Source organism: Aspergillus costaricaensis (assembly GCF_003184835.1).
Source record: "Aspergillus costaricaensis CBS 115574 unplaced genomic scaffold BO79scaffold_43, whole genome shotgun sequence".
NCBI classification, from domain to species: domain Eukaryota; kingdom Fungi; phylum Ascomycota; class Eurotiomycetes; order Eurotiales; family Aspergillaceae; genus Aspergillus; species Aspergillus costaricensis.
Genome location: NW_020291843.1, coordinates 160052 through 186928, shown reverse-complemented (window position 1 = coordinate 186928; position 26877 = coordinate 160052). Strand labels below are relative to the sequence as shown.

Below are 26877 nucleotides of genomic sequence, written 5' to 3'. Positions count from 1 at the left end.
CTGAATCATTCTGACATTCGCGCAGAAGAAACTGCGAAGGTCTCATAGCCGAATATGGACGCCGATGTCGATCTCAAAGTATGTATGTATCGGGTAAGAGAGCCACGGAACCGGTCAGGCTTGTTTGCTCGTCTCCGCGGCATTCTTCGCCTCTGGGTTCAAAGGCTGTTTGGGATCGTATCCCACACTTTTAACAACCCCTAGTCCCTTGGTCTTCCCCTCCCGGAAAAGCACTCGATCCCCGGGGGCCAAGAATTCGGGACGCTGTACAAATCTGAACGCAACCAACGCACGGTCACCGCCCCGAATGAAGGGACGATCAATGTCAATGACCGAGCATGTTTGACTTACTGCGCCGACATGCAGCATTGCTTGATACCGAGGCTTGATCGTAGTGGCGTGAGATATGATCAGGACTAATCAATCAGTACAACAGAATAAGTAGAAAGGGAACACGTAGTAGACGCACCCTCAGCGACGAACTCCCTGTAGACTTTCGGGGGCTGGTCCAACTTCTTAAGAACTACCATGCCCTTACGGACCTCCTTCCGTCGGACACGTTTCAGGGCGAAAGAGCCCGACTGGCCTGCAAAACAAGCGTTGACCTGAATACGCTTGCGCTCAATGGACTTGATCGTGGTAGTCGTGAATTGACCGAGAGAGTCAGGCCCAACCAAAACGGTATCACCAGCGTGTATCACACCCGACTTGGCCACCCCAGACACAACTGTACCCACATGGGGCACGGAGAATGTATCATTGATGAGGAACTCGAACGGAGCATTCACATTGTATTGGCCGCGGTGAGGAAGGATATTCAGGAACGTCCGCACAAGGTCCAGGTTCTCTCCAGTGACATTGGACACCTGGAAGATCGGGCAGATCCGCTGGCTCACAAACTGTGTCGCCGTGTTAATGGTTTCTTCCATGTCCTTTATAAAAATGGGAATCTTGCGGGAACCAGGCGACTTGAGAAGTTTGCTGAGCTGGGAAAGGGTCTCCTCCAGAATCTGCGGTGGGCAAATGTCGATCTTGGTGACAATTACCATGACCGGCACGTGTAAAGCCACAGCAATACCCAGGTGTTCTTTGCTCATGCCAATGAGGCCATTGTTAGCTGCGACCATGAGTAAACAGTAGTTGGGGCTGCTGCTCAGCATGCCGAAAACCGTAGTCCGCAGGTACCGTTCATGCCCAGCAAGATCAGAGAAGGAGATTACTTTGGCGGAACGTCTTCCTATATCTTCCCAGGACATCTTCCGCCCATGAGCGCTGCTTACAATGTCACCACGGCTGTCGAACCCCATTATCTCCATCCCTACCGAGCTGGTCCGGCCGCTCTCGATTTCGTGCTTGTGGCGGAACAGGTTGAGTCGAGCCTTTCCTCGGCCATCATCCAGGTTTCCCTTGACCAGCACACCCAGCATGGTACTCTTACCTGCGTCAACATTGCCAACTACTGCCATGCGGATCTCAGCCATCTCCTCCACGGTGCCCGCTGGCTGCCGGATCAAGAGCTTGCCCCAAGAGCCTTTTAATCGCTCATGCTTCACGCGCGATTCCTCAGGCCCGCCAACATTGTAGGTAACAAGGATCCGACAGTGAGCAGGAAGGGTTTCCGCCGCTTCCCGCAAGCGCTGTAAGGCTGTATTCCACTGGCTCAGATCAAAGGACATGGAATCCCCGCCATCTTCAAGACCTAGGTCGAAGAGCGTCTCACCATGTCCTTCGTCAATGCGCGTCTGTAGGATGTTGGCCAGGACTTGGATGTCATGGTCTGGCTGTTCACCAGTGCCCAGGAGCAACTCCCTCAACTTGACCGGTTTCGGGGTATCCGTGAGGTCTAGCTGGTCGAGAATATCCAGTTCGGCATGGTCTTCAGATACTGGAGCTGCGCTGGCTGTTTCGTAGCCGCTATCACTGGGCAAATACTGAGCCGATCGCTGGGCCTGTTGCTTTTCAGCGTACTCGGCGAACTCGCTGAGGGCCTAAATATTGGCGACGTGTTAGCGGGAATGCCAGATTGCTTCGCGGGGGGGATGCGCACAATCTCGCCTCTCCGCCGTTCTTCCAACGAAGGCTTTAATCCAGCCGTCCCCATTTTGATGGCTATATTGGTCGATGATCAAGATGATGGCAAAAGAAAATAGTTCGGAGCAAAGGCACGTTATCGATCTGCGATATGATGCGTCACTTGGTCGGGTGGAAGATGGATCGCCGCTGGCGCGCTCAGACACGTATTCGTGTTATCATACTTTTATCTATAGATACGAGATCAGGTAGGGGAGTAAGAATAAACAGAAGAGGATAAAGATGTAGAGAAGGGTCTGGAGCAAATCAGGTGAATGAGAAGGTGGTTTGTGAATGATATTCTAGGAGGGAAGAGATGGACAGCGAGGGTCGGGGAGGGAACCGGGGAAGCTTTATCGATAGGAAAGTGCGAGTCATCGCCGCCTCGTGCGGCCCCCAAGCAAATTATTGAGTCATACGGCTCAGCACAGTCATTCCCTCCATGCAGCTAAGGCTATGCTGGAATGATGATGGTCTTGTCACCGCTACAGTAGTCAATTTTGTAATTATTAACTGTTTTGGGCCAGGTTGCAAACCAGAAACACTGGTCGCTGCTGTTGGTTTCATCGCTACATATGCCAGTATGGCATGATGCCATGATACCACACGCCTTACACCTTCCTGATGCCTCTATAACTGATATAAGAAAACCTGCAGGCCCAAGCATGACCGAGTACGTGAATACATTAAAAGATAAATTCGTATAGCCTGGAAACCCTGTAACATCGCCTGGTGTCTTCGTGGTCTCGTATTTCGTAGCTTGGGTGAGGGGTGGCCCCAAGAATATCCGATGTGATCCGTCTTCCTACTTATTATTGCCTCCCAAATCTTATGCCTGAGGAGAAATCAAGACGACAGAGTCTCCTATCGTGAAAGGTTAGTATGACAAGCCCCGGGCTCTACCGGGGACGGCATCGTGAAACGCACCTCGAACGAAGAGCATCTCTTCTTGCTTCTTGATGGTCTAAAGACAATCAACCTGCGTTAGCCCAGCTCCGCACTATTATAATACCACCCTAATCGATTGTACTATAACCGAGGTAAATGGATAGAACGACGTACCCGGAGGATCTCTTGCTCGTTCTCGTCTTCCTCCACCACGTAGATGGTCTCCTCAACATCTCCTAGCACCAGGTTGCAATGGCTATCGTATGCCTACCCAAAATCATCTGTCAGTAAAAGCCACGTAGCCAGAGGCTGGGGTGCAGGCGTAGGACTCACATGGAGACGGCCCTTGAGCTCGCGATCGCCGCGCAGCTTGACGAAGACGATTTCATCGAGCGACAGGCGCACCAGATCTAAGGGCTCGGAGACGGACGATGTGCCCGCATCCTCGGTGTCGGCCATGTCGAGGTCGAGGGTGGGTGGAAAAGGAGAGACTGAAGCGTTAAGCTAAGCGAACGAAAGGAAGGGGGGAAGGATCCAAGCTGCAGCGTGTACAGCAGACGCGGGACATGGATGGTGAAAAAGGCTACAGAGTCTGACAGGGATCTGGCCCGCCAAGACCACAACAAGCGGCACCTCCTCATTTACTCCGCTTTTATAGTCGCAGCTCGATTCCCCCCGACTTCTGACGGCCTGAACACCCCCCGGCTTTTTTCCTACGTTCTTTCATGTTTCCTGTCCTCAGTTCGCAATGCTGGGGTTCATTCGTACCAGCGAGAGCTTGGGCTCTCATTTGGTGTGTCCTACGTACCGTCGATGTCGATTAACTCACCTACCTCGCTGTTCTCCACTTCTTATACTTCGGGATCCTACGCGCCGCCAACGATCATCCGGATCACATTTACATCTTCGATATCGGAACGATGATAGCAGCAATCATTCTAGGAATAAAGGCTGGTTCGCTAATAGACATGCTCCACAGCTGGGACGGGGAGGCACGGACATACTGGAACCTGGTCAGATTGACTTGGGCGATCATGAGATCTCCAATGCACAAGACGACAGAGGGCACGACATTGGGGCTGGTCCCCGGGTCGAGAGCTTTGAGGATGTGAAGAGACATTTCAACGCTATCCTCCGAGATGGCCAACCAGACCAGGTGATGGATGCGATGCTTGATCCTCGCTTTGAGAGCTTGGTTTGCTTGATGCCACCCAGCACCTTTGTCGAAGTCTTTCATCTCCTCTCCCCGGCTTACTTTATCGATCCCTATCGGGAAATCCATCGTCCCATTCATCCGTCGGCTGTTGATGTCAAGCAGTACAAATCACTGGACTCGATTTTCGACGAGTTTGCCAGTAACCTTTCTGCCATCCTGCAAATTAGGTGGGCGGGCGGCCAACCCTTGGGCCTGGCTGAGTACACGCACCTGCTCAATTGCGCACGCTCAATGGGCGATGCTATCATGGCAGACTATATCTGGCAAACAATTAGGGAGGATGGAATGGTGCCAGATTCCCAGTGCTATAATTACTACATGGAGGCGAAAGTCTGGGATAGAGCATATACCGGCTTGGAGAAGTATCGCCTCAGAATGACCCCTTATCTGTATCGGAAGAGGAGATTCTTCGAACCCAACCCCGGATGGCAAGGTTACGGTACGGCTGCCCGAAGTGTGAGAAAAGAAGTGCTGCAGATCTTCAACGAGATGACACAGGAGGGTACCTCGGGGGACACCACCACCTTTGTCAATGTGATCCTTGCGTCAAGCCGAGTTGGCCATATGCAAGGAATCAAGAATGTCCTGCACACCGTCTGGAACATTGACGTCGATGCGCTGCTAGACCAGGTCGACGAGTCGATGCTTCCAGAAGTGACCCCATACGACCGTTCCTCACCGCTGTACCCCACAAACCACCTGCTGTTCGCCGTAGCTCATGCCTTTGGCACCAACAATGACATCCCTGCCGCGCTGCGCACCATAGATTTTATTTCGAACAAATATGACATCCCGGTGCCGGAGAATGTCTGGCTCGAGTTATTTGAGCGATCGTTCGTTTTGTCGCGTCCGAGGTTTGGCCCCGACGCTGAAAGAAATGCGAAGGGCCAGGTTTCATATGACTTCCTCAACTCCATGTTCGAAACAATGACTTCCGAGCCTTTCAACGTGCGTCCAACAATCGAGGTGCACCATATCCTCGCCAAAACTGCGTGGGATCGCGCCAGGCTGTCGGAATTCCAGCACCATATGGAAGCTGCGTATAATATTCTAAGGGAGACAAGAAAGAAGAGAAGAACTGCGAGGTCGATCATAGAGGCGTATCTAGGACAGGCACAAACGGAAATCCTCAAATCACGAGCCTTTGCAGATGCTGTGCACGCATATGACATTCTGCGCTTGCGCACTATGCAGCAAACCGTTGTCATGGAGCGTCTTGCAAGACTATTGCTGATTCACCATCGTTGGCTGGGTCGTCGGAACCAAGCGTGGGAACGGACCCTTCTTCCACAGGCGCTGGAAGAATGGCGAGACTTTTTGCCGGAGTCCGTGGTATACCATACCCGAGGAGGGCTCGTCGAATTCGATGGTGCTACCTCTTGGCGCCAGCGTAATATTAGATCCCATGACAGAGTACCAGTCCGGCGGCCAACCTTCGGAATGAACTTCGAGCTTGATGACGACGCAAACGATATAGACGACGACATTTTCTGGGATTATTATCGACAATCTTCCCCGCATCTTGACATGTCCATTCCACCCCTGAGAAGGCTTTTCGAGGCTGTCCACGAAGACAATGTCAGTAGCACTTACGACGACGAAGCTTTCCTGGAGGAAGAACTGGGATACGAAACTGGCGAGTATGAGATCCCTAGAGTTACCGCAAGGACGCCCAGACAAGCGCGCTCTACCACTTGGGAACGCCAAACAGGAGAGGACGATCCCATAACCACAGGTCCGGGTCCTCTCTCATGGGCTTGATTCTAGCTCATATCCGAGCCACTTCGCTTTCTTTCACTTTCTTCATCACCACCTTCTTTTTCTTCTTTCCCTCCTTTTCTATGACTTCGATTGTGACTTTCATCTCCGCATCTGGAAAAGTTAACAATCCGCGAATACCTTCACTCAGCCCTGATTTCTTTCTTTCGCTTTTCTTTTCTTCGTGTCCTGAAGCGGGATATATGATGAGCTGATCTTTGGCTGTCAGTTATGATACCTCATGTGTGCATGTATTGCCTTACCTGAGCGGATACCCTGTCTATATGACATGTTACATATTGAGCTCTTTTATGCTTTTCGAATATTATCATTATTCTTTTGATTGTGAGAGTATTGTCTTTCAGTAAGCAAAACAGTAGTCAGTATCAATCTTTCGAGCCATACTCTTCTTAAGACGACAGAGTGCATACCTATACAGAAATGGGACTTGACGTCTGATTATATACCTCAGACAACGTCAGTCCACCAAGGAAACAATCATAATCATATACATACAATGCGGGTATAGGTTACAAAACACATGGCACCTATCCAGTCAGTTCACTGAGCCTATAACCAGGCTTTATGATCATATCTTCTCCGCCTTCAAATCATTCACCACCATGTACCGACCAATCGTAATCCAACCCCAGCGGAACCACACCATCTGGCTCTGATGGGCCTTAACCATAGCCGACTGCGCAGTCATCCACTCATTAACAGAACTGACGAACAGAAGCCGCGAAGGAAGCTGGCCCTTAGATCCAGCACCACCACGGCCCAGAACCGAATGCAGCGCGCCCCGAACCATCGTAAACGGCGCATCCAAAACACCGGCGTACTTGCGCAGCAGATTCGTCGTGGTAAGCGTATACAGAGTAACCGGACAGGTATACCCCGATTTATCCTTCATCAGGGACCGCAGGAAATGAACAGCGCCGTGGTACAGAGACCGGTGATTAGGGTGGTTGCTGATACCTCCCTTGTCGAAGGTCAAGAGCACGTCGATGGTGGCCGTAGGTGCAGAGCCGGCTTTGTTCGATTTCTTCTTGGAAGAAGAGGTGCTGTCGCTGAGTTCGGGGGCAAAGGCGTGTTCGAGAACAGCTGATACGTCGGACTCGGTCCATTGGACGGTCATGCTGTCGCGGAATCGGGTAGGGTCGTCGATGATGTATACATCTGATTCTTGGCGTAGGCCTAGTTGCAGAGCGCTTTTCACGAGCTCCTTTTTGCGGATGTGGCCCAGGCCGTCGGCGTCTCCTGTTTATGTCGCGGGTTGATGTTAGTGGGTGTATATTGGGGGAGAGGGGTGTTTGTTCGATGGTTTATGTGGGTGCTGCTTACCACTGCTGAGACAGAGGATCTTGAGGTGGTTGCCGTACTCCGGTCTGGTCAGGGCCAGGACCGTGGGCGCGAAGAACATGGCTTCATCGTCCGGGTGGGCGATCAGGAGACATATTCGCTTGTTGTATAGACGAGGAAATGCACCGCCGAATGGTGAAGACGTGGTGGAGGAGAGTGTCCAGAAGAGGAACACGGCTAGAATCGCGGAACCGAGAGAGAGTAATGTTGACGGGGACATGGCGTGGGAGTATTCGAAAAGGGGTGATTTGGACGTTGAACTTTAGGAATGAAGGGGATGGACAGGAGTAATTGGATCGTCGGGAGGTTTGACAAATTGTGGGAGAAGCTAGTAGGAGCTCAACGGGGTGCTTTTTTGGGGGGGATATTCGACGACCGTTCGCCGCTTGCATGAAATGATGCAAGTGATTTCTGGGTGTTGTAATCCACCAATTGTTTGGCTATAGAATACAAACTGTGTTGGTTTACTCGAATTGGGACATCTTTAGGGGAGAGTGACCCCGATGGGTTGAATGGTGAGGATTGGAAAAAGGGATAAATAGTTGATTCACCTCAGGGTCCTGGGTTGACGATCTCTAGAGCTCCATGTCTCCCGGACGCGGAGCTATCACCACGTGACTTACGGATTGAGTACATCGGAAGATAGTTCCAATTAAATTTCTAATTGTAGGAGATTAGTGTGATAAATCTTCCGAGTTGTGGAATTTATTGATTTATCAGAGGGTATGTAGCTTATGTTATTCAAACAACCTCGAATTTCCAAGTACTAGTAGTACGTTGACTTGAAAATAATCATAATCCTGAGAATATATACTGGTATCATGAGGTCTACTCTGTTACTGTGGGTTATATATTTTACTGGTAGTAGTAACTTGGCGTTGGTAACATGTACTCCAGCATTCCTCACATTTGTACTGAAACAATACAGACTTACTTAGTAGCATCAGAAGAGCATCTAAAGCCTCACCATTTTTACAAATGCACGGAGGAGCTCCTCCAAAGCAAGTTTGATGAATGCAGCTAGCATTGCGCGTTCCATTACCAGCATTGCATTGCGACGCCAATGACATCAAAAGTACCAAGGGCCTAATGTTAACTAATGTCAACCATAAGCTGACTCAAATGTCAACATTAGTAATATTGATTAGGCTTTTTACTGACTTCAATCATATCCATTTTCAGCAACAGTATACGTATCTCTCAACATCTCAGCTGTCACCTTCCTGATCCGGTTGACACAAATTAGTAAGCCCTATGCGCGGAATAGAAGATTATGGCCCCCACCAATCACATGAATGTCACAGAGCACTTGCATTGCAGGTCTCTTCGCTGACCCGGTCAATCTTCCGAAGTACTAGGATAAGGCTATCATCATGGATGCTTTCGCTCTTAGCCTGAACTGCTTACAAATTTCATGTCGATATACAAATCAAGGAACGACTAGAAATATTTTTAGGGTGGTATTTGGAAAAGAGACATTGTCTCGGCTCGACGGCATCCAGAGACTGACTGTATCGGGCAAAGTACGGAGACCCCGCGGTTCTCCGGTCCCAAAAGACGACCAGTCAAACTAGTAGTACCAGGTATAGCCAATGATGAGGAATACAATAGAATCGATATATTGATCAAAGATTCTAGAGATTCCTTGTCGGCTTCTAGTGTTTTTCCGCGGGTAGAGTCGGCGGTAGCAGGGGCCAGATTAGATAGAGACGTCATCACATGGCCATGGTTCAGCACTCTCTTTCCTGGTTTTAATAATGGCCATAAACAAGTAGCTGGATCTAGATCCAGTGACTATAGTCGCTAGAGATCGGTAGTATCCAGGAGGGTCAATGACAGACCGTAAGTTAGCCCATGTTTGAACGTAGTTGAGTTTCGAGAGTACAGTCAGTAGTATGCAGTTCTCTCTACCAGTGGCTTCTAGAACTTCCTAAGATGGATTGCACTAGCACGTGGGATAAGCAAGACTGCTTAACCTGGTAGAAACTCATGTCCTGTGTAATTCGGCCGGAGTGAATTCCAAACAGAAGGTTTTGGCTACGAACGTTCGTGCAATATCCTATCATCTAAGTTCTCGGGTGCTGATAGCCGGTATTGTAGGGCTGAAAACCCGCGGACACACTCACTGCTAGAGTCGGTTCACATGGCAATTGCTGCGCATCATGCCGCGGGTAGTGGCTATGAACTAGAAAATTATTGTCGAAAACAGCCATGGATATACCGCCGAGCATAGACTTTGCGACGCAATCATGTTCAAACGACCAGTCTGAGACATGATGGTATCAATGTGCCAGACTTTACCCCCGCGGGGTTTAAGAGCCCTCGAGTCTATTTGATAGTAAGATTATAAGTAACCATGAATCTGCCATGAAACGTAAACACAGACGTCGTGGCAATTCTCAGTCGGTCTAGGCAAATAGAGCAAATAAGTTGAGCGACGATATCCGAGACGATCGGGCCACCGTTAGTCATGGAATATATGGATTTGTGTAGGAATGGCGGTAAAAAGTGGATAGCATCAACCTGAGCGGACGGCAGGTACGGCGTCAACCAAAGACTGCAAGTGGTGTACCCACGGACCGATCTGACTTCCGTCGAGGACCTTACCGGGCAAGGGAATTGGGGGACAACGGCAGTCGCCGAAGTCCTGGGACCAGAATGGTGTAATTCCCGCTAAATCCTCATTTAGTGAGTGATTTAGCTCGTCCAGAGACCTTGGAGGAGAAAGGAGAGAAAATTCTGAGGCGCTAGTGCCATGGTGAAGAGTCATCGCATGGAGTCCGCCAAAGCTAACCATGAAAAGAGAGCCGGGCCGGTGGGCAAGCCCCATTCGAGAAAAACGGGGGGGGGTGCGGCGTACCGCTAGTCCACTACATACCCTCATCCACCTTTGGGAGGGGTTTCCGCGGAAAGACCCAATGGAAAGGGCGCAACGGTAAACATGGCCTTGCACCTTGCAAGAAAATGCTATAGCATTCGTAGTTGGCATCATTAATATGACCATTCACTGCTACTACGTACTACCTGTTTTGCAGCTGCATGAAATGGGTCCAAGCTTCTGCACATCCAAGCTGGGAGGGGTTTCATGAAGCCGTCACGGCACTAGTCCAGAAGATGGCGGTTAATAACGCAACCGCCGTGCGTGCTCAGGCAGGAGTAGTAGAAATCCCTCATCTAGACATCTCCTGCTGGGTGAAACTAGGCGATTGGCAAAAAAGAACCTAGCATTTATGGGGAATGTGATCATACTCTGTCGGAGTTGGTTTGTTATCGATCGCCATATAGCAAACAGATTCGTATTATAGAGCAAAGACTAGTCTGGATGGTGAGTTTCACGCAATTGGGGAATCATATCGGCAGTAAGGAGGATTCTGTGAGAGTGAAGAATGGTCACCGGATGCAATCTTCACGGTCTGATCATCAGTGTATTGCGCAATAGACCAAGATCTAGTGCATGCACCTGCGTCGGCGCTTCCCCAAGATTAACTTGATGTAGAAGAATTTAGGAGCATCAGCTGGAGGCGGCCCTTGCCGACTCAGATATTAGCCTGATACAGTCAGTGTCAATTCTCTAACATCCTCATATATGGACAGGCCAGCGATCATATAACATGAGCTGATCAGTACTTTGTCGATGAGGCTTGGCGGGTAACACTGAGGCTAAAATCCTGTATAGTAACATCCGAACTCGTGGCGTGATCGAATCGGCCATCCGTGGCCGTCAGTGACAAGATGTGCCGAAACTCTCAGGAAACCGGGACGGTCAAGCCGACAGCTGGAGGACCATCAGGGTGAAAAGTCGGCCAAGGTACCTGGATCGTCAGAGGTCAGACCGATCATTTCACATTGCGCATGCTGTCGTCCTGGCAGCTCAATGGGTGGTGGTGAAACTGTTAGGTAATGGGTATGGCGGCAATGGGTAGTCATTCGTCAGAACGTCAGAACTGTCCCTGGCCAAGTCACAACGCACGTTGCTTTAGTCTAGAACTTCAACATTAGTAGTGAATATCATATGTTAACTACATATTACTTTTTGGATATTATTTCCCAATTCAATTGTTGTTTTCTCACGCAACCCTCATACTATCCTACGAGGCTAACTAACCACCACTTTCATCTACACCGACCGACCGGCAACTGCAGCCGGATGATGTGATGCCCCGCATAGAACGGAATTTTCAGCAGTGCGGGGAAAAAGGCGAACCTATCGCCTTGCAGTGAGCAACAACGGAATCTTCCTCCTGAGCAAAGGGGTCCCTGTTAGCGCCGTCAAAACCATCGTGAGACTTGGCCAGGAATGGCAATAACGAGGAGAGCCTGCAGCCAGCTTCGTCATTCAGGTCCTCAGTGCCTGAGCCCGAGCCCTTGACAAGCCACTCAACCAAGTCTCATCGGAACAGGGTACCGCTGTACCGTGCGGGTGGAAAAGAAAAAAAAAAAAGGCACATATCCTAATCAAGATTTTTATTTTCTCTTCGAATTTGCCCTTGACATATTAGTCTCCTTTTTTTCTCCCTTTGGCCTTGTCGGGATGTGGAACCTGGCCGAGCTGTAACCTCAAGACTTAAGAGGCGCTGCAATGGAATAAAAACTCTGCAAAGAAATTTTTTGGATTATTTCCCAAAAGGTTCCCATTCCGTACGCAAAACATCTGGTTCTGATGGGGCTAGCGTCTTCCTCCGTCCGCGGATTCAGCGCCTCGTTGGCTCAAAAAGTGCAAGCGGCATCACGGATCCAGAGGATCTCCAATTAGTGTCGCAACGTGTTGCGGTATGGTAATGTATACCCGCGTCACGGTGCCGGTCACCGCTCGTACGCGCAAAACTTGCGCCAGACCGCCTTGCAACTGTTCAGAATTTCGGGCTCTCTCTGCCACTATATGACGCCACGTGATGGTTTGATGACGGCAGCTGACCTTCCTGAACGAGCAAAGAAAGCGCCCTTTTTGTCAGGTGTCGTTACGGGCTCAGGTCCCGGCTGCCGTCTTGGACGGATATTCGGTGCCGGAAACACTATGATGATTTGAGTGACTTGTCATGCTTCTTTGTCTTCCATCTCTCCATTGCTCATCAGGCACCACATCAAGAATTGGCTCTCTACTAATGCTGTCAATAGAGTACGTACTATGGTTGTCGTGGCAGGCCCTGGGCCCCCAACTATACAACGGCCCAATCAAATTGTGGCCTGACCTGGAGGGGAATACTGTCTAGAACCTTAGTCAGCCCCATTAACGTTATCCTTGGTTCGGATCTCCAACAAAAGGACATGACAACATCACTGAGCAATTTGGCATGATCTCGAAGCCCGATCATTAGGACCACGAGTTCATTCTGAATAATCACTAGTAGGTATTGCGTCAAATCATCACCGCCTCTCTACGAATACGCGCCTGGGTCACGCAAACATTCGCGAGCGAACGATCGACAGCCAGGGGAGGGACTTCGTTCCGGACCCAGGGACAGCCAGACTAAGTCCATTTTCTATGGGGTAGGAGTGAGTCACTGCGCACGGCCTCGACGGAGGGACATCGGAGAGCTAATCACCATGCTTTGTGGCTAGCGAAGTGTTCAAGTGATGCAGCAGGGTAGATTAAATACGATTTTGTTGCAGCTTCGTAAAACACACTTCATGCAGGTAGTAGCACGTCTTTCTCAGAAGCAGACTGCATGAGCCCGGACAGTATCACATGCGTTGAATTGCGAAGAGAAACGAATCAACCTGTAAGTAAGGCGTGTATGTTTGCGCTGATGTCGAAACAAATACTACTAGCAGCATCCGTAGGATTTAGCCGAGGACAAGACTGTCTGACGCCTTGATTATTGCCATACATTTGATTATTCAGAATCACAGATCCGGGGTTGGGGTCAGACTGCGGATAGATGACATTGACATGAGACTGTGAATGATCAACCCCAAGTTGCCATAGGCTGACGAGTCCTTGAATATTCTAGAATTGAGTCGATGGCATCTATTGTGAAGTCCACCGTGGGGACACATTAACCACTGATGATGAGTCCCCAGATCTAGATTGTCCCATTCATTGAATGTAATTCTCCCATACAACAAGTATTCATCATCTAGATCACGCAAGATCCTGTGTAAGCTACACATCGATGACAATGGTTGATGGAGCCTGTGAGCCTGTCAAACCATTCTGTTGCATGGCGCACGCTTTTCTCCTCGGGGAAATCCTTCCGCCCAGCAGCACAACAGGAACCGAGTGTGTTTCTACTTTCTCAGACGCAGACGCTTTCCGCCGGAGACAGCCGTTTTGTCACGTACGGAAAGCGTAATGTAAGGCCCACGATGACGCTTTTTCTGCCGGGCCCCACTCAACCTCCATCGTCCGCCCGATGAGATGGAGCCCTGAAGGTGGCCAGACCAGGGAATGAATGGCACCTGTTACATGCGGTGGGAACGTCCTAGAAGAAACCATACTAAAAAAAGGGCGAATTTGGAAAGTAAAAACTCAGGAGTAGAAATTTCGATTTTTGAGGTAGTCCTCTTTTTTTTTTTCTCTCTTGGGGAAATATATCTGGTATTAAAAAAAAAAAATAAAAAAGCTTGTTGCGTTCATTCAAAGGCAGCTGCTCTCCCACTTTTATTCTTCCCTTCTTGATTCTTTTGGTTCTGTCACACCCAATTCATCTCATCTTCCCTTCACCATCCCATAGCATCTGAACCCAAGTGGTGACTTCAACTATACCACACTGCCCATTGTATCCTCCGTACCGGTGCTTGGATACTCCATCATCTTGACAGCAACATCTAGAAGAACATCAACAATACCACCACACGTCAACTGGATTATGTACTTGGTCGTCTACCACACATCGCAACTCTACCAATATCGAAGCACTTCCTAAACAATCACTTCCTAAGTCATTGTTCAGCAGCGTCTACATATACAATCTCTAGTCTTCGAACCATCCCCATCCCATTCACAGCAACCACCCACCGGAACATTTTCTCCACAGCTGAAGTAGGGGCCTATAAAGCCGGCTCTCACAACTTCTCATACTCTTCTGCCCGGCACGGTTGTCACAAACTCAAAGTGTTAGCCACTTGAAAATTTGACACCATGCCTGGCCGTCTTCTCTCCAGCTTTGTTCGCCCTTCCCTCTCTCACCACCACCACTCCTCTCACCATTCTTCCGTCTCCCACTCCAACTCCTCGTCCTCGTCGTCTGTGAATGAGATCCCACCGAACACAGTGGCCTCCAAGAAGCCGTCCACGCATGGTGCGGAAAGAGCCCGTTCACCCGAGCGTCGTCTGTCTTTTGCCGTCGAACACCTTATCCACCCCCACCGTGACCACAGCAAGGACAAGCGACGCAGCCATGGCCGGTCCTCCCGTTCCAAGGAGCGCGCCGGACAAGAGGAGATTGCCAATGCTCATGCTAAACTAGACGTCATTGTCGAATCCCCGCCGCTTGTGTGCTACGGATCCCCTGCGAACTCCACTGGTGCGCTGTTCTCAGGGCGCCTGAAGATCAGCATCTCCGAGCTGGCTGGCATGGTCACCCTGGACACTTTCGATATGCGCCTGATGAGCAGACTGACAACGAAGAAGCCTGTTTCCAGAGACTGCGCCAACTGCGCATCGCGCACGGAGGAACTGACTCACTGGAACTTCCTGACTGAGCCTCTTCATCTCAAGAATGGCGACCATGAATTCCCCTTCAGCTACCTGTTCCCCGGTCATCTGCCCGCCTCCTGCAACGGTTCCCTCGGTCAAGTCGAGTACTTCCTTTCTGCGCGTGCCCACAACGTCAACGGCGAGGAATACACCTACGAGATGCCCGTGCACATCAAGCGTGCCATCCTTCCCGGAAACGACAAGTCCTCAATCCGCATCTTCCCCCCTACCAACCTCACCGGCCGCATCGTTCTTCCCTCTGTTGTGCACCCGATTGGCACCTTTCCCGTTCAGATGACTCTGAGCGGAATCGTGGACAAGAAGGAGGACACGCAGACTCGGTGGCGCCTGCGTAAGATGATGTGGCGGATCGAAGAACACCAAAAGATCGTGTCCACCGCTTGCACCAAGCATGCACACAAGATCGGGGGCGAGGGCAAGGGAGTCCTCCACCAAGAGACGCGCATCATCGGCCACAACGAAGAGAAAGAGGGCTGGAAGACTGACTTCGACACCGCTGGCGGCGAAATCAGCATGCAGTTCGAGGCAAACATCAACCCTTCTTGCAACCCTGTTTGCGATCTCGAAACCCCTGGTGGCTTGGAAGCGAGACACAACCTTGTCATTGAATTGATCGTGGCTGAGGAGTTCTGCCCGAACCGGAACCCCAAGCTCATTACTCCCACCGGGGCGGCGCGCGTCTTGCGCATGCAGTTCCACCTTCATGTTACGGAGCGCAGCGGTCTCGGCATCAGCTGGGATGAAGAGATGCCGCCGGTGTACGAAGATGTGCCTGCCAGCCCGCCTGGATACACCATGCTCGATGGTGACAGCATCATGGAGGACTATCACGGATCCCCCATTCACCTGCCCGAGTATGAGCAATTGGAGCGCATGGACTCCCTTCGACTGGACAGTGACTCTACCCACTCTTCAATCCGGGGTCGCTCTCGCCTGACAACCGATGACTTGACTGCGGAACCGACGGTACCTGCAGCCAGCAACCGAGCGCCGTCTGTCGATTCCCAAAGCTCAAGACGCACATAACACCTTTAACTTCACCGTTGACTTTCCTTCATCTATCTTCTTTTCTTTTTCAACAAACCTGGACTCGACAGATGTCCATACCAAGCTACGCCGCTTACGACGTTACGATTTTTAACGAATTGGACGATTAATAAATCCTAAAGATTCGGATTCATCTCAGTTGCTCTCAACAGTCACTTCTCAACAAATTGGCTTGCCATGTCCTAATGAACTCTCTAATACCGATGGCATGGGATTAAACGAAAAAAAGGGGGAATATCGGAGAAAAAAAAAGTTTGTCTTAGAATTTTCATTGTCTTATCACGGAGTGGGGAATTTTCACAGTCTGCATGATACCCATAGTTGCTACAAATATGTCACAAACCTGGCTATTTCTTCTGTTCTGCACCAACCACCTTTTGTTGTTGTCCTCAAAAAAATAAGAGTGTCAAGATCGCTACCAATATACCTGATTAATAGAACTAAAGAAAAACGATAATTTTTTCCTGAATCGAAGCCTCCATCTCAAACTATCAAACGTAACAATAAAGAACAATTGATCGCCCTTTAGTAACCCCATAGTCGCAAATCCCCCAACCCAAGCCAAACCAGGTATAGTAAAGCTCCGTGTGACACAATCCGGGTAGGTACAGCTTTAACTCCCCAATTCACATCAATAAATGTCCTCACCAGTCAACCATACCCTTGCTTACTTATTCTTATCCTGTTTACTCCGTAGGTACCTTGATCTGAACTGGCCAGGCCAGTCGGTCCCGTCCTCTCCATTTTATTCCATCCTCTCATCCTCGTAAACTGCGTGTGTTGTGTGTATGTGTGTGTGACATCTACTGCACCCATCCACCCACTATTCAATAATCAGGTTACAATCTCATGCACGTACCCAGATTTATTCCTCTACTGAACTTTTGGTAGGTATCTCGTGCTACACAAGCCTTGTCTCGGCCCTTTTGCTCTCCCTCTCACTCTCTATTAAAACCTCCCCCCCCTGCAGATCGGATCGGTAATCTGCATGTCGTAGGGTATGTAGTACTAGTACTTTGTTATTTTTTGTTGGGTTAGATGGTTCTAGTTGGTAGGTTGGTAGTAGTTGGGGAATGGATTGAATGACTAGTGGTTTGGTTTGTTTGGGATTATTTGAACTATTTAGTGGGATGGGGGTCCCCCTTTGGATGCTACTGATGCTACGCTTACTTGCTACCTTGTTGGTGAAGATAACTTTGCTTCGTTGTGTGTAAGTGTGTGTACATCTATTCTTCCCTTATGTTTCAGTTCACTCATTCATCACTATTTGAGTGTAGTATATGCACTTTGAACAATATCGATATTCATTCACCACCACCTTCGCTTTCCCGCTCTTTCTTGCCGTATTCGCCTCGCCTTGCCCTCCCTCCTTTTCGACCATATGTGAAACGCCATCACTCAAAGAATAAATACCATGTGTCTGCCGCGTGAACTCCTTAATACCCTTTTGCTCCTTTGGACTCCCGTTCGCATCCTTTCTTCAACTTCGTCTTTCATCTTTCCGCCTTGAACTCCAATAATAACTCCGGGGATATTTTCATCAAACAATAAAAAAGATATCACATAACCATGAACATGAGAAGAAGAAAAAGCAATTACATAGATGGAGGAAGATATGCACATCATGAATCGAAAATGGGTCCATATGCATGGATTCCGTGAGATTCCAGTTCGTATACCACTTTCTTTGTGACGAATGGATTGCTGATAACACAGACAGCCTCGGCGTCGAAATCCCGGACCATCTGTCGGATAATCGGGACCATGTCGATTCGTCCTGCCTGGTTGGTGTCGATGATGACCGGATTCGTGTCCATCTCAGACACCAGGTTCAGGATATCCTGACCGTACGTTTTGAGCGGTGCCCGCGTCTGCCAGAGTACTCGAAGTTCTGGCCGGTTCGCATCCCCCAGGAAGGAAAGACACGGGCCGATTCCGGATCCTGTCGTTACAACCACCACGCGCTTGAAGACCCGCATCGCGTATGCGAAGCCGTTAATCAAGACCCCTCGCTTCCAGAGGTGAGTGGGTGGGTCTTGGATGCAGGCTGTCGTCCAGTCCCCGGCTTTGGACACCAACGCAGAGAAGCTTTTACCTTCTGGGTCCGGGAACGTGGCAAAGCCATGCCAGTCTTGCAGTGGGTGTCGGGATAATTGGATGCCCTTGCCGAAATTCGTCGTGGTATGCGTGAAGTGGAGACGCACCGCATGCGAGGAGAGGTATTCGGCCCGGACGGGGACTTTGCGGAGAAGAAGCCAGGGATGGATGATTGCCACGACCGTGACCATCAAGAACCAGAACGCAGGAAGAGTGACGAGGAACCGACCCAGAGACTCATGGTACGCCTCTTTGGCCTGGTCGGCGAAGATCATGAGCAATATCACAAAGAGTGCCACGACGAGCCATCCAGAGAACCGGTGCGTCAGCTCGAAGTAGTCGTGCCTCTTAAAGCGGAACTTCGGGTGGGCCACCACGATGATTGCCAGCAGCAGGACAAGAATAACGTATGCTAAGACAACGGGCGCAAGGGATAGAACCGACGCTCCGGTCCAGTACTCCCGAGACATCACGCCCACGAAGCCCACATACCAAACGAAAGCGGCTACGCCACATCCGCTGTGCACTCCGCCATAATGATACGCCTTTGCGGCCAACAGACGCAACCATTTCGGGGCTGATCTTGGTATAGAGCAGACGGAAATGAAGATGGAGTTGACCACCAACGGCTGTCGTGCCAAACCACATGCCATCAGGTTGCCGGCGGTGGCGTTGACCAGGGCTAACAGGGTCCGGTCTGTAACCATGATGGCCACGAACACGGCCACATTGGCCAGGAAGACCAAGGTGAAGAGACGACGGTAGATGTTGAGCAAGGCATACCGGATTCGAGATAGCTTCTTCACCTTGTGCTCTTGGGCTTCAAGGTCCCAGGGGTTGTTGCCTGCATGATTGTGTGAGGCCTCCACCTTCTCTGAGAGCTCATTGACTATAGTCTGGTCTGTCAATGTTGCTTCGCCTGGGCTCGGTGGGCCTGATGCACATTTGGCCGGTTGTGGTACCGACACAATGGTCTGTACTGGTGAGGATGACATGCTGACTCGGGATATTCCAAATCCGAGGACGTGAGGGAGGAGGAGGGTGGGTGAGAGACAAGAAGCAGACATCCAAGAGAGGTTATCCCAACCAAGATAGGTGGAGGAGGAGGGATGCGAGTGGCAAGGGTTGGTGTGAGGATCAGGTACAGACCGACGCAAAAGGGAAACAAGAGCAATTGCAAAAATTGGCTATACCCTAGGTAAGATCATGGCCCAACGAATGATTTGAGAGAGATGAGGTGAGGGGGTGAAGAGAGAGAGGACCTGACAGGCGTTCACAGTTCACCTCCGAATTGGCATTGCCGTGAGCCAACTGCGGTGAATGGGCACCTGCGTCTTTTGAATCTTTGTGGATGACGACATCTCATAACGATGCAGAAGAAGTATATTTCCCGAAGCGTGGACCTACATCGAACACCGGAGTTATCTTGGGGCTATTGTGTCTAGTCCATGTTCCCAGCAGCTGGACGCATACCGCATGCGGCATACTGTCGGCCCGTTTTCCCTCTACAAAATCCTTTTCTATTTTTTTTTAATTATTTTTATTGGATTATTATTTTTATTTTCATTTTTTTTTTCTCTTTATTTTTATTTTTCTGATACTTCACTTTGCCGAGCCGGGTTTTTCAGGATTTATCCACCAGACCTGAAGCCTGATACTATTGCACGGGATGGGATCCCACCCTAAATTGGTGGATTGGAGGCTGACTGCCAATGAGCAGTGAAAGATGGCATGGTGCCATTCAAGATTCAGCTCTGCATTCCCCGAATCGAGAAAGAGAAGGCTCAATGGATGGTCCCCGAAGGAGGGGGGAAGTGAACCGTGCCGCCTCAGATCCATGGCTGATGAATCTAGTGACGGTGATAACTAGATAGAAGGGTCTAGAGATTAGCATGATCCGGCACAACCAGTCCGAGTGGCTCCTGCAGGAGGGTCAGGGTTTCCCTGCCTGACGCTAGCAGGTGAAGACACTCGTGTGAGACGCAATGATGCTCGCCACGGGGGGAGGATCGTATTCCCCACCGCTGCACCGCCCGATGGGGGTTGTAAAGGTGGAGGGATGAGGCAATGGGAAAATCGATAATCGGATTATCGGAGCACGGGACACAGGATGATTGTTGAGAGGCAAGTTAGTGAAAGAGTTGACTTGACAGGGCCCCGGCGGCAATATCCACCCACGATCCATGCAGGACGCACAGATTCCTTGCTTTTTTCCTATTTGGGAGAATCAACTAAATGAGAGTTCTAAGTATCGGTGGCAGGCGCAGATTGCAGATGGAGCCCTGCCATGTCGCTGGGAAAGACTAGTGTGTCCCGAGGTGCTGGCCAGGCGGCCCGGTAATGGAGTCGAGGGAAGAGTGCATATGCGCCTGATAGAGCGACAGACACACCCACAGAGAAAGAAAGAAAGAAAGAAAGAAAGAGACAAGTGATCAGAGGGTTACCCACACCGTACCACCAGCCAGGTTTCCATTAGCGGGCGGGGTACATTTTCAGCGGTGCCAGGCGCGTCTTGCAGGAAAAGACGTACACTTTTGGCTGCCAAAGTGATTAGCAAGACGTCAGCCTAGCATGGGTCAGGCGAGGTGGATACCAAACAGGCAGGCATGATTGCACGATGGAAGTCGAGATTGAATTGGAAGCTGAATACAAAGCCCCCAAATCCAGCAGGCTGGGGCGTCAACCATGGATGAACGCTAGTTCGGTTCCCAAGGCGGGAGATCTAACCGGTGGGTTCAGCTGCACGAGGACATAAACTAGATACTAACCGCTCCGCCGATTCCTGAAGAGTGAAAGTGGCAAGAAAAAAAGAGGGGGAATGAATGGATGGAACTGAATTGGAGGCTATACTAAATGGGGGAAGCAAAGAACGATACCTACCAGCTTGGGACTAAAGGGAGATGCACGATCGAGAGGCTCGATGACAGGGGAGCGTGGGAGTCATCAGATCCAATGAGAAGACAGGATGAGGAAGATTGAGTCAAGAACCGTGGTGCTCGGGCTGAAGAGATGCCCAATAATGGATTAAGTTAAGGTATGGGGAAGAGAAACAGAGAAAGAAAAAAAAAAAAAAAAGAAGAGTGGAAGAGGAAAAGGTGGGATGAGAAGGGAAGTTACGAAGATCATGGATTGTGGAGAATAACTTTTATTTTTTCTATTTTATTTTATTATTTTCTCTTTCTTTGTTTGTTTTTCATATTGTTATTTTCGATGGAGTTTATTTTTTTTATTTTCAGTTTTTATTTTATGTCTTGGGGGTGTTTTTGCTTTTTTTGGCTTTATAATTTTTTATTTCCTAATTCTTATTTCTTTTTGATATTTTGGATTTTCTGAATTTCCGCCTAGGAAATAGAGGTGAGTTCGTCTGCATGACGGGAGCTGTTCGCTCTGGCCAAGTTGCGACCCACTTCGGGATGCGATCTGAAGGACGAAACCGCGAGGGGATTAGTGGATGCTGCAATCGGCGGCTGTCATTCGATGTCTTGGGAGGAAGACGTGGGTCGGAGTGGGATCCGCGCCCCGATCTTGGAGTGAGTCTCTCTCTCAGGATGCGATGGAATTCCAAATTCCAAATCATGGCATTTGTTCGAAAGGGTAAGTGATGGGGGGTCCAAACTGGAAAAAATAACTGGAATTAATCTGGAATTCCCTTGTCATTCCCACATCCACTCACACCTTTCCCCCCTCTCTCTTTGCTCTAGCTCATGCTCTACTAGCTTGCTGTCGCTCTCTCTCGCTCTCACTTTCGCCGCAGGATTAGTTGTCGGTTTCATGAGCTGGTCCTTTTTATTTTCTACTACCCTTAAAACTTCCCATCATGAATGGAGATATATTTATCGCCCCAGAATTCCCCTTTGCTGGATCGGGGAAATAATTCTTTCTGATCTTTTTATGATCATTCCTCGTCCAGGCTCCGACATTTGTCTAACCATTACTTCTCCTACTATTACTACTACCACTTACTGCTCCCATCTGGTCCCGTCACCTTCACACTGGAAACGGGGCATGTGTGATTTGATTGATTCACATTGGACTGGACTCAACTGGACTTGATTCAACTCTGACAACACTAACTCAACGGGACTGAATTGACCCTCTTTCTTCCCTCTTTGCTTCTCTCTCTCTCTCGTCCTCTCCCTCCTCCCTCCCTCTCCTGTCTTCTCATCCTCACCCTCCTCCTGTTTCCCACCTCCCTCTCTCCAACCCTTCTCCTGTTCCATCTTTAGTTTCTCACTCCTATCTTCTCCTCCACTCCTCCATATCTCGTCAATCATCCCTTCAGTTCTTGAACAAATCACCAGTACTCTTCTCCACGATGGGTAGTCTCTGGGAGTCTCCCACTCTGGGCGATCCCTTCAACCTCACCCACCCCGACAACCACCTGGACCACGCCAACAACCATGGCATCACTCACGGTGACGGTTTCTACACCGACTTGTTGACTTTTGCCTTTAGGGGCCCAGTCCACTATGACCGGCAACAGCCAATATTCATCGACGCTGAGGACGCTACGCGATTCTTCAACGCGTTGCAGTTCGAGACTCTGGTTCGAGCGCTGATTGCTGGCCTGAAAGCCCACAATGTACAGCCCGGCGATTGTGTTTTGGTCCACCTGGGAAATAGTGTAAGTAGTCATCTAGTCATCTTCCTCCCCTGACTGGCCCGCTTATCAAATCATCCCCAAACACTACTACTTACCTCGAGATCTCTCTCTGTGCCCCTCCCCCCACCTCACCCACCCTTCCTGTTCTTTGTTCTCTGTTCTATTCAATTTGATTTGTTACCTGCCTCTCCATCATGTTATCGTCATTCCCATCATGCCCCTCCATCATCCTCTTCTCACTGACTCATGGTGTGGTAGATCATATACCCCGCGCTGTTCTTCAGCATCATCGGGGCTGGCGGTGTGTTCATGGGCTCCAACGCGCGCAGCCAACCACAAGAGCTGGAGCACATTCTGCAACTGGCAGAGCCAAAACTGATCATCACTTCGTCCGATGCACTGCCTACGGTGCTGAGCGTGTCAGCCGACCGTGGAATGCATCCCAGCCAGGTGTGTCTGGTGGATGAAGCTGCAGGGGATTACATCTCCCAATACTTCCTCGCCGGACCATTGGCTTATGCGACTGCCGGCGCCTCCTATCTACTACCGAGCAGTGGGGGCGGCTCTGTTGTGAACTTCGCCCACCTTCTAGCGTATGGCGAAAGTGATTGGGTGGCCTTTGATGACGAGAGGATCGCCAAATCGACGCCGGCCGCCATGTTCTCCACCAGCGGCACCGGAGGCCTGCCTAAGGCAGCATACCTCACCCACCATGCCATGATTTCTCACCACCTCACCATCCAATACGATGTGCCTTATGAGGTAACTCGCCTGATGTCGCTGCCCATGTTCCACATGTTTGGCGCGCTGTGGACCCACTTATTTCCCATTCGCTATGGCGAGCCCTTGTTGGTGCTGTCGCGTTTTGAAATGAACCTGTTCATTCGGACGGTGCGCGATTTTGGTATCACCGAGACCTACATGGTCCCCGCTATGATTCACAAGTTCAATCGGTCAGCCTCGTCGGCCACGAGCTCTTTGTCCTCTCTCCGATATGTCGGGGTTGCCGGCGCTCCCATTGATGCCGCCGCCATGCAGCGCTTCCGGGAACTGCTTCACAGTGACGCCCGTGCCTCCCAGTTGTGGGGGATGACCGAAGTGGGGGTGGTGTTCCAGAATCGCTACGGGCCTCAGCAGGCCCCGGCCGGCAGCATTGGTCGATTGCTGGAGGGCTACGAGGTGCGGCTGGTCGGACAGGACCACCAGCTGGTGCTCGAGGACAACCAGCCTGGCGAGCTCTGGGTGCGCGGGCCCGGGGTCCTCAGTGGGTACAAGGGCCGGTCAGACGCCAAAGACGCCCGAGGGTGGTTCCGCACCGGCGACGTTGCGTACGTGAGCGCCGGGCAGTTCTACATCTACGGGCGCACCAAGGAATTGATTAAAGTGCGAGGGTAAGTGGTGGTCAATTGGAAAGCAAACCCCGAAGCAAGTGCTAACCGTGACGTGCAGATGGCAGGTGGCCCCGGCGGAGGTGGAGGCAGCGCTACTCAAGCACCCGGAAATCGAGGACGCCGCCGTGATTGGGGTTACATCGCGGGACGGCAGCACGGAGCTGCCCCGAGCGTTCGTGGTGCGAGCCAAGAGCCTGACGGGCAGCCGGCTGACCGCGGACGATGTGTACAACTTTGCACGACACCAATTGGCCAGCTATAAGGCGCTGGATGGGGGCGTGATTTTCGTGGAGGAGATCCCACGGACCGCGAGTGGGAAAATCCAGCGGTTCAAGCTATCTCAGATGAACACCTATCGGGAGATAGTGAGTAACTTGCTGGCACGGTTCAAGGGTGCTAGTATGCAGACGGTCGGGATAATGCATCCAGGGCGCATTACGGTGTAAAGAGGGGTTGCTTTTTTCACTTCTCTTCTTGGTTTTCTGTTTTCTTTTTCTTCTTTCGACTTTTCTTCTTTTTTTTGCGACATTTTTCTTCTTCCGTTGATATTCCGCTCTGGGAATGCCGTACATATTCGGGGGCGTTAGTGATTACGGACTAGGCTTTAGGCGTTAAGAGCAGGGTGGTCGGTGGGGGAGTGACAAGGGGGATGGAACCAGAAAAAGACGACTGGATTCGTCCATACAACTACACATACATACATACATCTGGAAGCACATAGCAAAGGTGCACAGATACATAGCATGGAGATAAAGCTAAATTAGTTAGTTAGTATCATAATGATGACCATCATGTCAGAAAGAATCTCCTACCTAATCCGGCGAAAAACCAGCCCCCCTCGTTTTTCTTTTTTTTTTTTTTCTATTTCTCTTTTTCTGTTGCGCACCGTTAGTCCCAAGGGACACACACCTACAGAGGACTACTGTAGACTACAGTGAACTACGGTGTGCTACTGTATCTCCTTAACCATGACTAGTTTAGGTTCTGCGCAAGTTTCGCCCTGCACGCCCGATACCTAACCGGGTAACCCCGGAAGAGCGGTTAAATTGGGGGGTGAGTGGGTGAGTGAGTGGATTAGATCATCTGTTAGTTAGTCTGTTAGGGTGATTTCCCTTGCAGTACGTACTCCATTGCGGTGCAGTAACCTTCTACTGCTACTAACTTACTAACTTACTACTAGTGGATTAACACTTATCTACCCTACTTTGTGAACTAAGTATGTAGAGTAATGGATTTGATTGAGGTGGTGTATCTTCGCTTAGCTGTTAGTTTATTAGTAGTGAGCTACTTACTATAACTAAGTAAGTGTTTGTCTAACCCTATGGGGATTGGGATTGGTATGATATGGTGTGGTAGGGTAGTGTGTGGTAGTACAGTGGCTGTTGTTTGGCACATGTTTGTGGACGTTAAGCGCGTGGGTGTGATACATTACACCAAAACGCGCTGTTGGGTTTGATTCAGTTTGAAACTGGATGAATAGGGTATTCTTATCCATTGGATTTCTTACTCTTTTGCATCCTATGTAGAGAGTAATAGCAATTGGATTGTAAAGGTTTCCTCCCTCCGCCCAAATCTGAATCATACACTCACCCATAATCCTGTCGAGTGACATAATAAACAGGATAAAGAATTACTAGGATATTGTTTGCTGTCAGAACTAAATCTAGTCTTCGTTCACGAGAGGGGTAGATGGATTCTCAGTGGCTATTGTTCTTTTTTTCTCCCGTAAGCGTGCTTGACTGGGATTATGCTCCTTCATGATCCTTGCAAGGGAGGAGAAGAAAAGAAAAAGTATAGTGTACAGTAGAGGAGGGGTCTGATCCCGGTTGTTGGGTACATATCTTAGTATCTTACTATCTACGGAGTTGGTATCTATCTAGATTAAACAGTTAGGTATCTGTGTAGTAATACTAACTTGATATAGCAGGAGCATCATTCCTTTTTGTTTCTCATGTTTCACAATGATCGCGATCGTGACAGGGAGTAATCTGACTCTCTGAAAGAGGGGAAATGTGGACTAACAATCCCAGGATGACCCTGCTAATACCCAAACATGATACAAGGATGTGGTCGGAATCGTAATGTGATGAAGATTATCAGTAGGGATAAAGTTATACCTCGGTAGGTTACTACTACTTGTGAAGTATAGTATGTGATGATGTCTGCAGAGTATGTCAAAATGACATGTGGTACTTTCTGTTTATTTTTATTTTTATTTCTACAATCCAAGAATATGTACATATACAGTAGTAGTAAGCAATGTCGGTAGATAGATACATATGTGCTACTACTAGTGACTACTTACATACATTGTACATACACGAGCTGTATCATGTACATATTATATTATGTATATAGTATGTACATGTACCTAATCAAGTAAGTCAGCAAGCAAGCAAACTATCTATTTTCTAATTGTAGTAGCAATAGCATTTAATAGTCTCTTACACTCATTTCTCCATAACATCGTGTTTATGGGGGAGAGTTCACATGTCTCATTGTTGAACGTGGACAGCTGAAGAATTATTTTATTTTTCTTTCTCTAAGCGATAAATATAGTTCTCGTAGATAGATTGTGTTTCTCCACTAAGCTTTCTGATCACGGAAAGAAAAAGAAAAAGAAAATAAAAAGGCGGCAAACCAAGGAAAAATATGGTTCACCCAGCAAGTTCTTTAGTCTTTTAAGGTTATGCTTTTTCTTCCCAGGATATGCACTCTCGGTACCATGGTTGAGGGACATGTAAGGTGATGATGGCTTTGTTGTTTACTTTTTCCCAAATTCCCA

General features: G+C 49.5%; 10 protein-coding genes across 10 annotated transcripts; 4 read left to right on the top strand and 6 right to left on the bottom strand.

The window, feature by feature from the left end:
* Positions 1-2: 2 nt before the first annotated feature.
* BO79DRAFT_59469 (putative GTP binding protein (GTPBP1)) lies at positions 3-2181 on the bottom strand. Its single transcript, XM_025689466.1, has 3 exons — positions 2048-2181; positions 470-1988; positions 3-416 (listed from the first exon to the last, which is right to left on the bottom strand). The coding sequence occupies exons 1-3, from the start codon at positions 2099-2101 to the stop codon at positions 115-117; spliced, it is 1875 nt and encodes a 624-aa protein (XP_025535073.1). The 5' UTR covers positions 2102-2181; the 3' UTR covers positions 3-114.
* A 382-nt stretch (positions 2182-2563) lies between these two features.
* On the bottom strand, positions 2564-3497 carry BO79DRAFT_290674 (U4/U6-U5 snRNP complex subunit LSM3). Its single transcript, XM_025688911.1, has 4 exons — positions 3292-3497; positions 3133-3225; positions 2998-3034; positions 2564-2934 (listed from the first exon to the last, which is right to left on the bottom strand). The coding sequence occupies exons 1-4, from the start codon at positions 3415-3417 to the stop codon at positions 2900-2902; spliced, it is 291 nt and encodes a 96-aa protein (XP_025535072.1). The 5' UTR covers positions 3418-3497; the 3' UTR covers positions 2564-2899.
* Positions 3498-3706: 209 nt separating this feature from the next.
* Positions 3707-6237, top strand: BO79DRAFT_248323 (uncharacterized protein; the record flags this gene model as incomplete). The annotated part of the gene is made up of 2 exons (XM_025685708.1): positions 3707-3751; positions 3938-6237. The coding sequence occupies 2 exons, from the start codon at positions 3707-3709 to the stop codon at positions 5933-5935; spliced, it is 2043 nt and encodes a 680-aa protein (XP_025535071.1). The 3' UTR covers positions 5936-6237.
* Positions 6238-6395: 158 nt separating this feature from the next.
* BO79DRAFT_181526 (PIG-L family deacetylase) lies at positions 6396-7795 on the bottom strand. The gene is made up of 2 exons (XM_025680157.1): positions 7277-7795; positions 6396-7192 (listed from the first exon to the last, which is right to left on the bottom strand). The coding sequence occupies exons 1-2, from the start codon at positions 7512-7514 to the stop codon at positions 6522-6524; spliced, it is 909 nt and encodes a 302-aa protein (XP_025535070.1). The 5' UTR covers positions 7515-7795; the 3' UTR covers positions 6396-6521.
* Positions 7796-9360: 1565 nt separating this feature from the next.
* BO79DRAFT_232615 (uncharacterized protein) lies at positions 9361-10283 on the bottom strand (the record flags this gene model as incomplete). The annotated part of the gene is made up of 4 exons (XM_025684244.1): positions 9361-9560; positions 9596-9615; positions 9681-9896; positions 9949-10283. 4 exons carry the CDS (start codon positions 10281-10283, stop codon positions 9361-9363), a joined length of 771 nt encoding a protein of 256 aa, XP_025535069.1.
* Positions 10284-11498: 1215 nt separating this feature from the next.
* Positions 11499-12871, bottom strand: BO79DRAFT_240654 (uncharacterized protein; the record flags this gene model as incomplete). Its single annotated transcript, XM_025685046.1, has 6 exons — positions 12747-12871; positions 12498-12665; positions 12210-12306; positions 12025-12133; positions 11571-11611; positions 11499-11535 (listed from the first exon to the last, which is right to left on the bottom strand). Exons 1-6 carry the CDS (start codon positions 12769-12771, stop codon positions 11499-11501), a joined length of 477 nt encoding a protein of 158 aa, XP_025535068.1. The 5' UTR covers positions 12772-12871.
* Positions 12872-14144: 1273 nt separating this feature from the next.
* BO79DRAFT_59441 (alpha-arrestin) lies at positions 14145-16095 on the top strand. The gene has a single exon (XM_025689465.1). It carries the CDS (start codon positions 14376-14378, stop codon positions 15978-15980), a length of 1605 nt encoding a protein of 534 aa, XP_025535067.1. The 5' UTR covers positions 14145-14375; the 3' UTR covers positions 15981-16095.
* Positions 16096-17623: 1528 nt separating this feature from the next.
* BO79DRAFT_221878 (integral membrane protein TmpA) lies at positions 17624-19093 on the bottom strand (the record flags this gene model as incomplete). Its single annotated transcript, XM_025683537.1, has 1 exon — positions 17624-19093. The coding sequence occupies one exon, from the start codon at positions 19091-19093 to the stop codon at positions 17624-17626; it is 1470 nt and encodes a 489-aa protein (XP_025535066.1).
* A 1072-nt stretch (positions 19094-20165) lies between these two features.
* On the top strand, positions 20166-20637 carry BO79DRAFT_59431 (uncharacterized protein). Its single transcript, XM_025689464.1, has one exon. It carries the CDS (start codon positions 20282-20284, stop codon positions 20528-20530), a length of 249 nt encoding a protein of 82 aa, XP_025535065.1. The 5' UTR covers positions 20166-20281; the 3' UTR covers positions 20531-20637.
* Positions 20638-22413: 1776 nt separating this feature from the next.
* afeA (adenylate-forming enzyme AfeA) lies at positions 22414-24832 on the top strand (the record flags this gene model as incomplete). Its single annotated transcript, XM_025680156.1, has 3 exons — positions 22414-22722; positions 22960-24092; positions 24151-24832. 3 exons carry the CDS (start codon positions 22414-22416, stop codon positions 24536-24538), a joined length of 1830 nt encoding a protein of 609 aa, XP_025535064.1. The 3' UTR covers positions 24539-24832.
* Between the last annotated feature and the right edge of the window lie 2045 nt (positions 24833-26877).